Genomic DNA, 13,612 nt, shown 5'->3' with positions numbered 1-13,612 from the left:
AAGAAAATTTTTGCGCCAAGAAAGTCCGCGCCAAGAATGACGCAATAAAATGAAGCATTTTCAGCCCCTGCGAGCCTAACAGCCCACAGGAAAAAAAGTCAAATTTTAAGGTAAGAAAAAATTGAATTATACATATGCATTATCCCAAAAATGAAACGGACTGTCTGAAAATAAGGAACGTTGAACATCCTGAATCAAGGCAAATAAATGTTTAAACACATATATTTAGAACTTTATATAAAAGTGCCCAACCATAGCTTAGAGCAGTGCTTTCCAAACTGTGTGTCGGGACACACTAGTGTGTCGGCAGGAGTGTGTTGGTGTGTCCCTGCTTCAGCACAATTTTTTTTAAATTTATTTATTTTTTGGGTTTCTGACTTTCCGCCTGCCTGCTACACATATCACATGATTGACACGTGATTGATACCTTGTGGGTCACAGATCATCTTAACCAATTGGCGCAGCTCAGTGGGAACTGAAACTATTCCCATTGGTGGCTTTGGCGGCACATTGGCTCCTGACTGCACGTGTAGTCTCCTTAATTGGCTCGTGACTGCAAGTGTAGTCATTGAGTGGGACTCACCCCAAGAGCTCTGAGGGCGGCAGCTTAAACTCTGAGCTGAAGTCAGAAGTCAAAGTGTTTTGTTTTTTTGCAACTAGCTCCCAGTAGTGCATTGCTGCTCCTGCTCTTGATATATAGATAGGTAGTGGAAACTTAAAAATGCTTGATGATGAAATGCGAGTGTCTTTATCTAATATTCCACCAAATATTCAGAAATTGTGTTCATCCCATCAACCTCATACATCCCATTAAAATAGTAAGTAGCTATTGGTGTTATTAAACTTTTTTTTAATTCTTGCACATACATACTGTTACTTGTAAATTTCATTATTATATCATTTATTTATGTGTCCGTATCTCTTAAAACAAGTTAGTTTAACCTCCTTTTTGCTAGTACAACTGATTTAATTACTGTGTCGCGAAAAGATGTAGGTCTAAAAAGTGTGTCACCAACATGAAAAGTTTGGAAAGCTCTGGCTTAGAGTGTCACAGAAAATAAGACTTACTTACCCCAGGACACTCATCTACAAGTAGTAGAAAGCCAAACCAGTACTGAAACGAGAATCAGTAGAGGTAATGGTATATATAAGAGTATATCGTCGATCTGAAAAGGGAGGTAAGAGATGAATCTCTACGACCGATAACAGAGAACCTATGAAATAGACCCCGTAGAAGGAGATCATTGAATTCAAATAGTCAATACTCTCTTCACATCCCTCTGACATTCACTGCACGCTGAGAGGAAAACCGGGCTCCAACCTGCTGCGGAGCGCATATCAACGTAGAATCTAGCACAAACTTACTTCACCACCTCCATAGGAGGCAAAGTTTGTAAAACTGATTTGTGGGTGTGGTGAGGGGTGTATTTATAGGCATTTTGAGGTTTGGGAAACTTTGCCCCTCCTGGTAGGAATGTATATCCCATACGTCACTAGCTCATGGACTCTTGCTAATTACATGAAAGAAATCTCCTCACAGGAGGTCTTACTCTGAATCCAATTCGGTACCCCTGAGAGACAATGCTCTGAATCCATTGATTTTGGACAGAATTTATCCAAACATCCTTGAAAAACCTTAATCTGCCCCCTACCAGATGAGCTGGAATGAGGGCCGCACCTTCATGCGGACTTAGGGGCTGACTTTGGTTTTTTAAAAGGCTTGGATTTATTCCAATTTGAGGAAGGCTTCCAATTGGAAACAGATTCCTTGGGGGAAGGATTAGGTTTCTGTTCCTTATTTTGACGAAAGGAACGAAAACGATTAGAAGCCTTAGATTTACCCTTAGGTTTTTTATCCTGAGGCAAAAAAACTCCTTTCCCCACAGTAACAGTTGAAATAATAGAATCCAACTGAGAAACAAATAAATTATTACCTTGGAAAGAAAGAGATAGCAATCTAGACTTAGATGTCATATCAGCATTCCAAGATTTAAGCCAAGATTTAAGACAAGGCTCTTCTAGCTAAAATAGCTAAAGGATGGATCTAACATCAATTTTGATAATATCAAAAATGGCATCACAAAAAAAATGATTAGCATGTTGCAGTAAGCGAACAATGCTAGATATGTCAGAATCCAGTTCTTGTTGCGCTAAATTCTCCAACCAAAAAGTTGAAGCAGCTGCAACTTCAGCCAAAGTAATTGCAGGCCTAAGAAGATGACCTGAATATAAATAGGCTTTCCTTAGATTATTTAAGATTCAATCTTCCTATCTAAAGGATCTTAAAAGGAAGTACTATCTTCCATAGGAATAGTGGTTCGTTTAGCAAGAGTAGAAATAGCCCCATCAACTTTGGGGATCTTTTCCCAAAACTCTATTGCAATTGCTGGTAAAGGATACAATTTTTTAAACCTTGCAGAAGGATTAAAAGGAGTACCTGGCTTATTCCATTCCTTAGAAATCATGTCAGAAATAGCATCAGGAATATGAAAAACTTCTGGAGTAACCGCAGTAGGTTTAAAAACAACATTTAAACGTTTACTGGTTTTAATATCAAGAGGACTAGCTTCCTCAATATCCAAAGTAATTAACACTTCTTTTAACAAAGAACTTAAATAAATAAGTAGATTTGTCAGTGTCAATGTCTGATGAGGATCTGTCTGATTCAGAAGATCCTTCCTCAGAGTTGGATAATTCATTATGCTGTCGGTCATTTGAAATTTCATCAACTTTATCAGAAGTTTTAAAAGACCTCTTACGCTTAATAGAAGGTGGAAATGCAGACAAAGCCTTCGGAATAGAATCAGTAACAAATTCTTTAAAATTCAAAGGTATATCATGTACATAAGAAGTTGAGGGAACTGCAACCGGCAATGTACTATTACAGATGGAAACTATCTGCATGTGAAAGTTTATCATGACAACTATTACAAATGACATTTGGAGATATAATCTCCACAATTTTACAACAAATGCACTTAGCTTTGGTAGAACCGATGTCAGGCAGCAAAGTTCCAGCAGATACTACTGAGGCAGGATCAGATTGAGACATCTTGCAAAATGTAAAAGAAAAAACAAAATATAAAGCAAAATTATCAATTTCCTTATATGACAGTTTCAGGAATGGGAAAAAAAGCAAATAGCATAGCCCTCTGACATAGCAAAAGGCAAGAGGCAAAAAATAATGAAAAAAATTGGGCGCCAAGTATGACGCACAACGTAACTGAAACATTTTTTGCCGACAACTATGTCCGGAAATGACATACTCGCGTCACTAGCGACGCAACCCTGTGTGCACCCCTGCGTCAAGTATGATGCCGGAAATGAATTTTCGCGCCAAGAATGACGCAATAAAGTGTAGCATTAAGCGCACCCCGCAATTTGAACAAGTAGTCAATTGGAAAAAAAAGACTAAACCCCAGGTAAGAAAAATATTTCTTAATATTAACTTTCCCAAATATGAAACTGACAATCTGCAAAAGGAAATACATGAACCTGACTCATGGCAAATATAAGTACAATACATATATTTAGAACCCATGAAAAAGACCCCCATTAGGAAAATCATTGCACTCAATAGGTAATAGTCTCTACGTCCCTCTGACATTCGCTGTACTCTGAGAGGAATCAGGCTTCAAAATGCTGAGAAGCGCATGTCAACGTAGAAATCTTAGCACAAACTTACTTCAAAGTTTGTAAAACTGAATTGTGGGTGAGGTGAGGGGTGTATTTATAGGCATTTTGAGGTTTGGGAAACTTTGCCCCTCCTGGTAGGATTGTATATCCCATACGTCACTAGCTCATGGACTCTTGCCAATTACGGTACATGAAATATATATATATATATATATATATATATATACACACACACACACACACACACACACATATATATACATATATATAAACATATATACAACCACACACACATTTTGATTGTATGCCCTTCACAAATGGCTGCAGATTTCCCAGTTTAGAATATCCATTCTAATTTGTAGTTATATTTCTACTATTTCTGCAACATAAAAAGATGTAGGAACTTTTGTTAGAAGTCTAAATAAATGCTGATATTTCTAATATATGATTAAGAAATATTCCAGCTAATCATAATTTTCATTAGTGCATACACACAGTACACATACAAGTGGTGACATTGCTTTCATCTACAGTACATTTATGGATTTATAGCAACATCTTTAAACAAGGGATACAGTTATAGTTGTTTGCTCGTACAGTTTGCTGTTGCTTGTTTAATCCCTAAAGGGTTAGCCAGGAAACAAATGTTTTGTACAGTTAATCCCTAGCTTCTTAATCCAAATGCACTTGTGCAGGTAACGTACAACAAAAAGAGCTATATACGTATATCAGATAACGTCAGAGTATAATTTGTATTTTTGTGAAGCTGTGTAAAAGTCTTCATTGTATGTTACATTTGGCTTTGAACTAATGTTACTAATAAAACAGAAAATAGCATGGTCTGTAAAAGATGTTCTATATAGAAACACTGCTTAGCAACAGCACTTGAAAAACACAGCAATCATTGCTATCTTCAACATGGTCCTAATCCTCACCTTGTCACATCCAAGGCTTTCTGGACTTTAGCTTGTACAGAGCCCAGCAGATCAGCTCCCATCTTCTTCAGAAGCTGTGTCAGTAAAATGAACAGCCAGTCCTGAAGGTCATCCTTATGAATGATGACAAAATCCACCAAAGTTTCCAAAAACATACTGAACACCTAATTCAGACAAAGGACAGAAGCATGTTAACTAGCTGTTTTACTTTAGATGTCTGGTTATCTTCTTATACTGCCCATTGTAAATGTTAACTATAACCCATAATCCCAGTTATGACAATTTACAAAATGTATGCCTGCAAATTTATATGTTCGTGTCACTGCTTCCTCATGAGCATGTAATGATGATATCAGAACTAGTGTGCATTAGAAAGTGTTGAAGTCAATGATTAAATAAGTTCTGATCTTCCATCTCCACAATGAGCCTGAATATAAAAACATATACCTGTGAAAATGTACACACTCTGCCTTTCCGAGATCTTCCTTATCTCCCTTTTACACCCATGTTAATTACCTTCACACATACTGCATTCATCCCACTTATCCTCTAAACAACTTTCTTCACCACCTTCTTGTCCACTCACTCAATATCCACTCTCTCTCATACACCCTTATTCATCTCTCCCCACACACAACACCCTCATTTCTCTCCTTTACCAGTACATCTGATTCTATCTTTGTCCTGTTCAACATGACACTTCTCTTTTTATTATCTACAAACATGACTTGATCTCTGCCCAACGTTCTCATATTCCCTGGGCTTCTCATTGCTTTCCCTTAACCACCTCTCATCAGTTGTCTAAATGTCTATCCCAAAGTTTTAAATAAAAAAGTTCTAAGAGTTTTCAAGCACACATTCCACAATGTAAAGGCAACAAAAACATAATTTATGCTTACCTGATAAATTCCTTTCTTCTGTAGTGTGATCAGTCCACGGGTCATCATTACTTCTGGGATATTAACTGCTCCCCTACAGGAAGTGCAAGAGGATTCACCCAGCAGAGCTGCATATAGCTCCTCCCCTCTACGTCACTCCCAGTCATTCGACCAAGGACCAACGAGAAAGGAAAAGCCAAGGGTGAAGTGGTGACTGGAGTATAAATTAAAAAATATTTACCTGCCTTAAAAACAGGGCGGGCCGTGGACTGATCACACTACAGAAGAAAGGAATTTATCAGGTAAGCATAAATTATGTTTTCTTCTGTTAAGTGTGATCAGTCCACGGGTCATCATTACTTCTGGGATACCAATACCAAAGCAAAAGTACACGGATGACGGGAGGGATAGGCAGACTCTTTATACAGAAGGAACCACTGCCTGAAGAACCTTTCTCCCAAAAATAGCCTCCGATGAAGCAAAGGTGTCAAATTTGTAAAATTTGGAAAAAGTATGAAGCGAAGACCAAGTTGCAGCCTTGCAAATCTGTTCAACAGAGGCCTCATTCTTGAAGGCCCAAGTGGAAGCCACAGCTCTAGTAGAATGAGCTGTAATTCTTTCAGGGGGCTGCTGTCCAGCAGTCTCATAAGCTAAACGAATTATGCTACGAAGCCAAAAAGAAAGAGAGGTAGCGGAAGCTTTTTGACCTCTCCTCTGCCCAGAGTAAATGACAAACAGAGAAGACGTTTGTCGGAATTCCTTAGTTGCCTGCAAGTAAAATTTTAGAGCCCGGACTACATCCAGGTTGTGCAGTAGACGTTCCTTCTTTGAAGAAGGATTTGGGCATAAAGAAGGAACAACAATCTCTTGATTGATATTCCTGTTAGTAACTACCTTAGGTAAGAACCCAGGTTTAGTACGCAGGACTACCTTATCCGAATGAAAAATCAAATAAGGAGAATCACAATGTAAGGCTGATAATTCAGAGACTCTTCGAGCCGAGGAAATAGCCATTAAAAATATTTTATATCAATGGAATGAAGGGGTTCAAACGGAACGCCCTGTAAAACATTAAGAACAAGGTTTAAACTCCATGGTGGAGCAACAGTTTTAAACACAGGCTTAATCCTGGCCAAAGCCTGACAAAAAGCCTGGACGTCAGGAACTTCTGACAGACGTTTGTGTAACAGAATGGACAGAGCTGAGATCTGTCCCTTTAATGAACTAGCAGATAAACCCTTTTCTAAACCTTCTTGTAGAAAAGACAATATCCTAGGAATCCTAACCTTACTCCAAGAGTAACCTTTGGATTCACACCAATGTAGGTATTTACGCCATATCTTATGGTAAATCTTTCTGGTAACAGGTTTCCTAGTCTGTATTAAGGTACTAATAACTGACTCAGAAAACCCACGTCTTGATAAAATTAAGCGTTCAATTTCCAAGCAGTCAACTTCAGAGAAGTTAGATTTTGATGTTTGAAGGGACCCTGTATCAGAAGGTCCTGTTTCAGAGGTAGAGACCAAGGCGGACAGGATGACATGTCCACCAGGTCTGCATACCAAGTCCTGCGTGGCCACGCAGGTGCTATTAGAATCACTGATGCTCTCTCTTGTTTGATTCTGGCTATCAATCGAGGAAGCAACGGGAAGGGTGGAAACACGTAAGCCATCCTGAAGTCCCAAGGTGCTGTCAGAGCATCTATCAGGACTGCTCCTGGATCCCTGGATCTGGACCCGTAACGAGGAAGCTTGGCGTTCTGTCGAGACGCCATGAGATCTATCTCTGGTTTGCCCCAACGTCGAAGTATTTGGGCAAAGACCTCCGGATGAAGTTCCCACTCCCCCGGATGAAAAGCCTGACGACTTAAGAAATCCGCCTCCCAGTTCTCCACTCCCGGGATGTGGATTGCTGACAGGTGGCAAGAGTGAGACTCTGCCCAGCGAATTATCTTTGATACTTCCATCATAGCTAGGGAGCTTCTTGTCCCTCCCTGATGGTTGATGTAAGCTACAGTCGTGATGTTGTCCGACTGAAACCTGATGAACCCCCGAGTTGTCAACTGGGGCCAAGCCAGGAGGGCATTGAGAACTGCTCTCAATTCCAGAATGTTTATTGGCAGGAGACTCTCCTCCTGACTCCATAGTCCCTGAGCCTTCAGGGAATTCCAGACGGCACCCCAACCTAGAAGGCTGGCGTCTGTTGTTACAATTGTCCAGTCTGGTCTGCTGAATGGCATCCCACCTGGACAGGTGTGGCCGAGAAAGCCACCATAGAAGAGAATTTCTGGTCTCTTGATCCAGATTCAGAGAAGGGGATAAGTCTGAGTAATCCCCATTCCACTGACCTAGCATGCACAGTTGCAGTGGTCTGAGGTGTAAGCGTGCAAAGGGTACCATGTCCATTGCTGCTACCATTAAGCCGATTACCTCCATACATTGAGCCACTGACGGGTGTTGAATGGAATGAAGAGTGCGGCAAGCACTTTGAAGTCTTGATAGCCTGTCCTCTGTCAGGTAAATCTTCATTTCTACAGAATCTATAAGAGTCCCCAGGAAGGGAACTCTTGTGAGTGGAACGAGTGAACTTTTCTTTTCGTTCACCTTCCATCCATGTGACCTTAGAAATGCCAGCACTAACTCTGTATGAGATTTGGCAGTTTGAAAGCTTGAAGCTTGTATCAGAATGTCGTCTAGGTATGGAGCTACCGAGATTCCCCGCGGTCTTAGTACCGCCAGAAGAGCACCCAGAACCTTTGTGAAGATTCTTGGCGCTGTAGCCAATCCGAATGGAAGAGCCACAAACTGGTAATGCCTGTCTAGGAAGGCAAACCTTAGGTACCGGTAATGATCTTTGTGAATCGGTATGTGCAGGTAAGCATCTTTTAAATCTACAGTGGTCATGTACTGACCCTCTTGGATCATAGGTAAAATTGTCCGAATAGTCTCCATCTTGAACGATGGAACTCTTAGGAATTTGTTTAGGATCTTTAAGTCCAGGATTGGTCTGAAAGTTCCCTCTTTTTTGGGAACCACAAACAGATTTGAGTAAAACCCCTGTCCCTGTTCCGATCGTGGAACTGGATGGATTACTCCCATTAACAAGAGCTCTTGTACGCAGCGTAGAAAAGCCTCTTTCTTTGTCTGGATTGTTGACAATCTTGACAGATGAAATCTCTCTCTTGGAGGAGAGTATTTGAAGTCCAGAAGGTATCCCTGAGATATTATCTCTAGCGCCCAGGGATCCTGAACATCTCTTGCCCAAGCCTGGGCGAAGAGAGAAAGTCTGCCCCCCACTAGATCCGATCCCGGATCGGGGGCCCTCAATTCATGCTGTTTTGGGGGCAGCAGCAGGTTTCCTAGTCTGCTTGCCCTTGTTCCAGGACTGGTTAGGTTTCCAGCCTTGTCTGTAGCGAGCAACAGCTCCTTCCTGTTTTGGTGCAGAGGAAGTTGATGCTGCTCCTGCTTTGAAATTACGAAAGGAACGAAAACTAGACTGTCTAGTCTTGGCTTTGGCTTTGTCCTGAGGCAGGGCATGGCCTTTACCTCCTGTAATGTCAGCGATAATCTCTTTCAACCCGGGCCCGAATAAGGTCTGCCCTTTGAAAGGTATATTAAGCAATTTAGACTTAGAAGTAACATCAGCTGACCAAGATTTTAGCCACAGCGCCCTGCGTGCCTGAATGGCGAATCCTGAATTCTTCGCCGTAAGTTTAGTAAGATGTACTACGGCCTCCGAAATGAATGAATTAGCTAGTTTAAGGACTCTAAGCCTGTCCGTAATGTCGTCCAGAGTAGCTGAACCAATGTTCTCTTCCAGAGACTCAATCCAGAATGCCGCTGCAGCCGTGATCGGCGCAATGCATGCAAGGAGTTGCAATATAAAACCTTGTTGAACAAACATTTTCTTAAGGTAACCCTCTAACTTTTTATCCATTGGATCTGAAAAAGCACAGCTATCCTCCACCGGGATAGTGGTACGCTTAGCTAAAGTAGAAACTGCTCCCTCCACCTTAGGGACCGTTTGCCATAAGTCCCTTGTGGTGGCGTCTATTGGAAACATTTTTCTAAATATCGGAGGGGGTGAGAACGGCACACCGGGTCTATCCCACTCCTTAGTAACAATTTCAGTAAGTCTCTTAGGTATAGGAAAAACCTCAGTACTCGTCGGTACCGCAAAATATTTATCCAACCTACACATTTTCTCTGGTATTGCAACTGTGTTACAATCATTCAGAGCCGCTAACACCTCCCCTAGTAATACACGGAGGTTTTCCAGTTTAAATTTAAAATTTGAAATATCTGAATCCAGTCTGTTTGGATCAGAACCGTCACCCACAGAATGAAGTTCTCCGTCCTCATGTTCTGCCACCTGTGACGCAGTGTCTGACATGGCCCTAATATTATCAGCGCACTCTGTTCTCACCCCAGAGTGATCACGCTTACCTTTTAGTTCTGGTAATTTAGCCAAAACTTCAGTCATAATAGTAGCCATATCCTGTAATGTGATTTGTAATGGCCGCCCAGCTGTACTCGGCGCTACAATATCACGCACCTCCCTCTGAGCGGGAGATGTAGGTACTGACACGTGAGGCGAGTTAGTCGGCATAACTCTCCCCTCGTTGTTTGGTGAAATTTGTTCAATTTGTACAGATTGATTTTTATTTAAAGTAGCATCAATACAGTTAGTACATAAATTTCTATTGGGCTCCACTTTGGCATTGCAACAAATGACACAGGTATCATCTTCTGAATCAGACATGTTTAACACACTAGCAAATAAACTTGCAACTTGGAAATACAATTCAATTAGAATAATATTAAAACGTACTGTGCCTTTAAGAAGCACAGAAGATCTATGACAGTTAAAAATTAATAAATTGAAACAGTTATAGCCTCAATCCTTGTAAACAACACAACTTTAGCAAAGGTTTAATCCCATTAGCAAAGATAACAATTTCTGAAAGCAGGAAACAAATTACAGAATAAAAGTTTTTATTTCAGTCAAACTATAATTCTCACAGCTCTGCTGAGAGAAATTACCTCCCTCAAAATAAGTTTTGAAGACCCCTGAGCTCTGTAGAGATGAACCAGATCATGCAGGGAACACAATGAGTTGCTGACTGAAATATTTGATGCATAGTAAAAGCGCCCCTCCCCCACACACACAGCAGTGAGGGAGAACAGAAACTGACAGAAAAAACAGATTTAAGCAACTGCCAAGTGGAAAAATGGTGCCCAAACATTTATTCACTCAGTACCTCAGCAAATGAAAACGATTTTACATTCCAGCAAAAACGTTAAACATAATCTCTAGTTATTAAACAGCTTTATGTCTTTCTTACAGTGTAATTCTAGTGAAGTACCATTCTCCCAGAATACTGAAGTGTAAAGTATACATACATGACATTATATCGGTATGGCAGGATTTTCTCATCAATTCCATTGTCAGAAAATAAAAACTGCTACATACCTCTATGCAGATTCATCTGCCCGCTGTCCCCTGATCTGAAGTTTACCTCACTCCTCAGATGGCCGAGAACAGCAATATGATCTTAACTACTCCGGCTAAAATCATAGCAAAACTCTGGTAGATTCTTCCTCAAACTCTGCCAGAGAGGTAATAACACACTCCGGTGCTATTTTAAAATAACAAACTTTTGATTGAAGATATAAAACTAAGTATAATCACCATAGTCCTCTCACACGACCTATCTAGTTGCTGGGTGCAAGAGAATGACTGGGAGTGACGTAGAGGGGAGGAGCTATATGCAGCTCTGCTGGGTGAATCCTCTTGCACTTCCTGTAGGGGAGCAGTTAATATCCCAGAAGTAATGATGACCCGTGGACTGATCACACTTAACAGAAGAAAATGATATGGAAGAAAAAAAAAAGAGAGAAGCAAAAAACCCTCATATTAGTTTCCTAAAACAAAAGGCTTAAAGTGAACATAAAGATGAATGAATAAGTGCCCAGTTTTTAAAAATACTATTAAAAACAGGGGCACTTTAATTCATTAAACTTTACATTGCAGCATTTTTGTTTATAAATACTTAACTTTTTTTTTAGAAAACCCAGACCAGCGATCCTCCGCACGCAGATCCTCTGTACTTAGCAACATTATGATGACATCGTCTTCCTCCAATCATGGCGTGCACCCCATAGGTATCCAGCTCCTGAGGGCACACAATAATCGGAGGAAGCCGGCTTCGTCATTAATATGCTAAGTAAAGAGGAGCTGAAGGCGGAGGATAGATGGTCTTAGTTTCCTAAATAAAAAGGAAAGTATTTAAACAAAATGCTGCAATGTAAAGTTTAATGAATGAAAGTGTCCCTGTAATAGTATTTAAAAAAAACGGGCAGTTATTCATTCAACTTTACATTCACTTTAAACTCAATACACCAGATTTAACACACTAGGGCACACAATAATCGGAGGAAGCCGGCTTCGTCATTAATATGCTAAGTAAAGAGGAGCTGAAGGCGGAGGATAGATGGTCTTAGTTTCCTAAATAAAAAGGAAAGTATTTAAACAAAATGCTGCAATGTAAAGTTTAATGAATGAAAGTGTCCCTGTAATAGTATTTAAAAAAAACGGGCAGTTATTCATTCAACTTTACATTCACTTTAAACTCAATACACCAGATTTAACACACTATGGCAATAGTTCATCTAAAGAATAAATAAATGAACGTATGAACATGATGACTTTGCACAACTAAAGAGTGAAGATTACTTGACAGTCTAATCTTTAACTATAAATATATGTAATAAGGGCTGCACAGAATACTTGCAGAATAATCCTTTCAAGTCTAAAAGGATATGTAACAATTAACAACTGTAACACTAAGCTGACCTAGTGCCATAAAATGATGATTTAAATAAAATTTAATCCCCCCCAATATAAATTTCTGCAGGCAGAATTATGGTATTTTTTAAAACATTATCTTTCCAATATGATTTCTACATCCAATAATTTACACTGAAAGCTTCTGCTTCTGTATACAAAACAGCATTTCAGAGATATTTATTTATAAAATATTTTACCAGGAAGGATACATTGAGATTTCTCTCGTTTTCAAGTATGTCCTGGGAAATATTCCTCATAACTTATAAAAGATTACAAATGTTGTTTTGCCTGCTTTTCTTGTACGCTAGGCCTCAGAGAGACTACATTGCAGACCACTGATCCTGCAACATTCTGCACAGCAATAGCTGGTGTATGCAAGAGCTAATTTCCATCTCTCCCTAACTGATCACAAGACACTCGCCTTGAGTATAATTTTTCAAGTGGTTTCTACTTGGAGTGAGAAGCAACATTGTCAGTGAAAATGCAGAGTATACAGCACGTAAATGCTTGGCAATTTAGTCAAAATCCTTATTTGTGATTTTGACAACTGCTGATTATTATCTGGTCTCCTGAAACATCTTACTCTTCTTAGAAAACCAGTAAGCTTTTACTTAGAATACATACACTGGTTTCCCACGGCATCATTTTTCAGTACCTTAGTGGAATACATCTACATACAGTATGTTTATGTATAGAAACAAGTATCTCTTGGAGAAAGCAGAGATTATCCCCTTAAAGGGACACGGAACCCAAAATTTTTCTTTTGTAATTTAGATAGAGCATGCAATTTTAAGCAACTTTCTAATTTACTCCTATTATCGATTTGTCTTCATTCTCTTGGTATCTTTATTTGAAAAGCAAGAAAGTTTAGAAGCCTGCCCATTTTTGGTGAACAACCTGGGTTGTTCTTGCTGATTGGTGGATAAAGTCACCCACCAATAAACAAGTGCTGTCCGGGGTCTGAACCAAAAAATAGCTAGCTCCTTAGCTTAGATGCCTTCTTTTTCAAACGAAGATAGCAAGAGAACAAAGAGAAATTGATAATAGGAGTAAATTAGAAAGTTGCTTAAAATTGCATACTCTATCTGAATCATGAAAGAAAAACATTTGGGTTCAGTAACTCTTTAACTATGAAAAAGTGCAGTTACAAAACTCTTGCTGTAAATTTTTAAACAGAAGACTGGCACTAAAAGAGTTTTATAGTGAAAAATGTGTCATTTAATTAAGTTAAAATCATCCCTCAATTAATTTGGGGTCATTTTTACTTGCCATTTTTCAAGATGTGCACTCAGCAGCCAACAGAATGTTCTCAAA

The 13,612-nt window shown here is 39.6% G+C and overlaps 1 protein-coding gene across 1 annotated transcript in view; it reads right to left on the bottom strand.

Annotated features, from left to right (window-relative positions):
• The window catches only part of CLASP1 (cytoplasmic linker associated protein 1), a 905,754-nt gene that overhangs the window by 349,607 nt on the left and 542,535 nt on the right, over positions 1 to 13,612 (bottom strand). Inside the window, exon 26 of the mRNA XM_053712150.1 lies at positions 4,572 to 4,735. Within this exon, the coding sequence (XP_053568125.1) occupies positions 4,572 to 4,735 (164 nt within the window). The remainder of the gene's footprint in view (positions 1 to 4,571; positions 4,736 to 13,612) is intronic.

The sequence above is a fragment of the Bombina bombina genome, chromosome 1 (assembly GCF_027579735.1).
Source record: "Bombina bombina isolate aBomBom1 chromosome 1, aBomBom1.pri, whole genome shotgun sequence".
In the NCBI taxonomy this organism is placed as follows: domain Eukaryota; kingdom Metazoa; phylum Chordata; class Amphibia; order Anura; family Bombinatoridae; genus Bombina; species Bombina bombina.
This window is presented reverse-complemented; position numbering and strand designations above follow the sequence as displayed.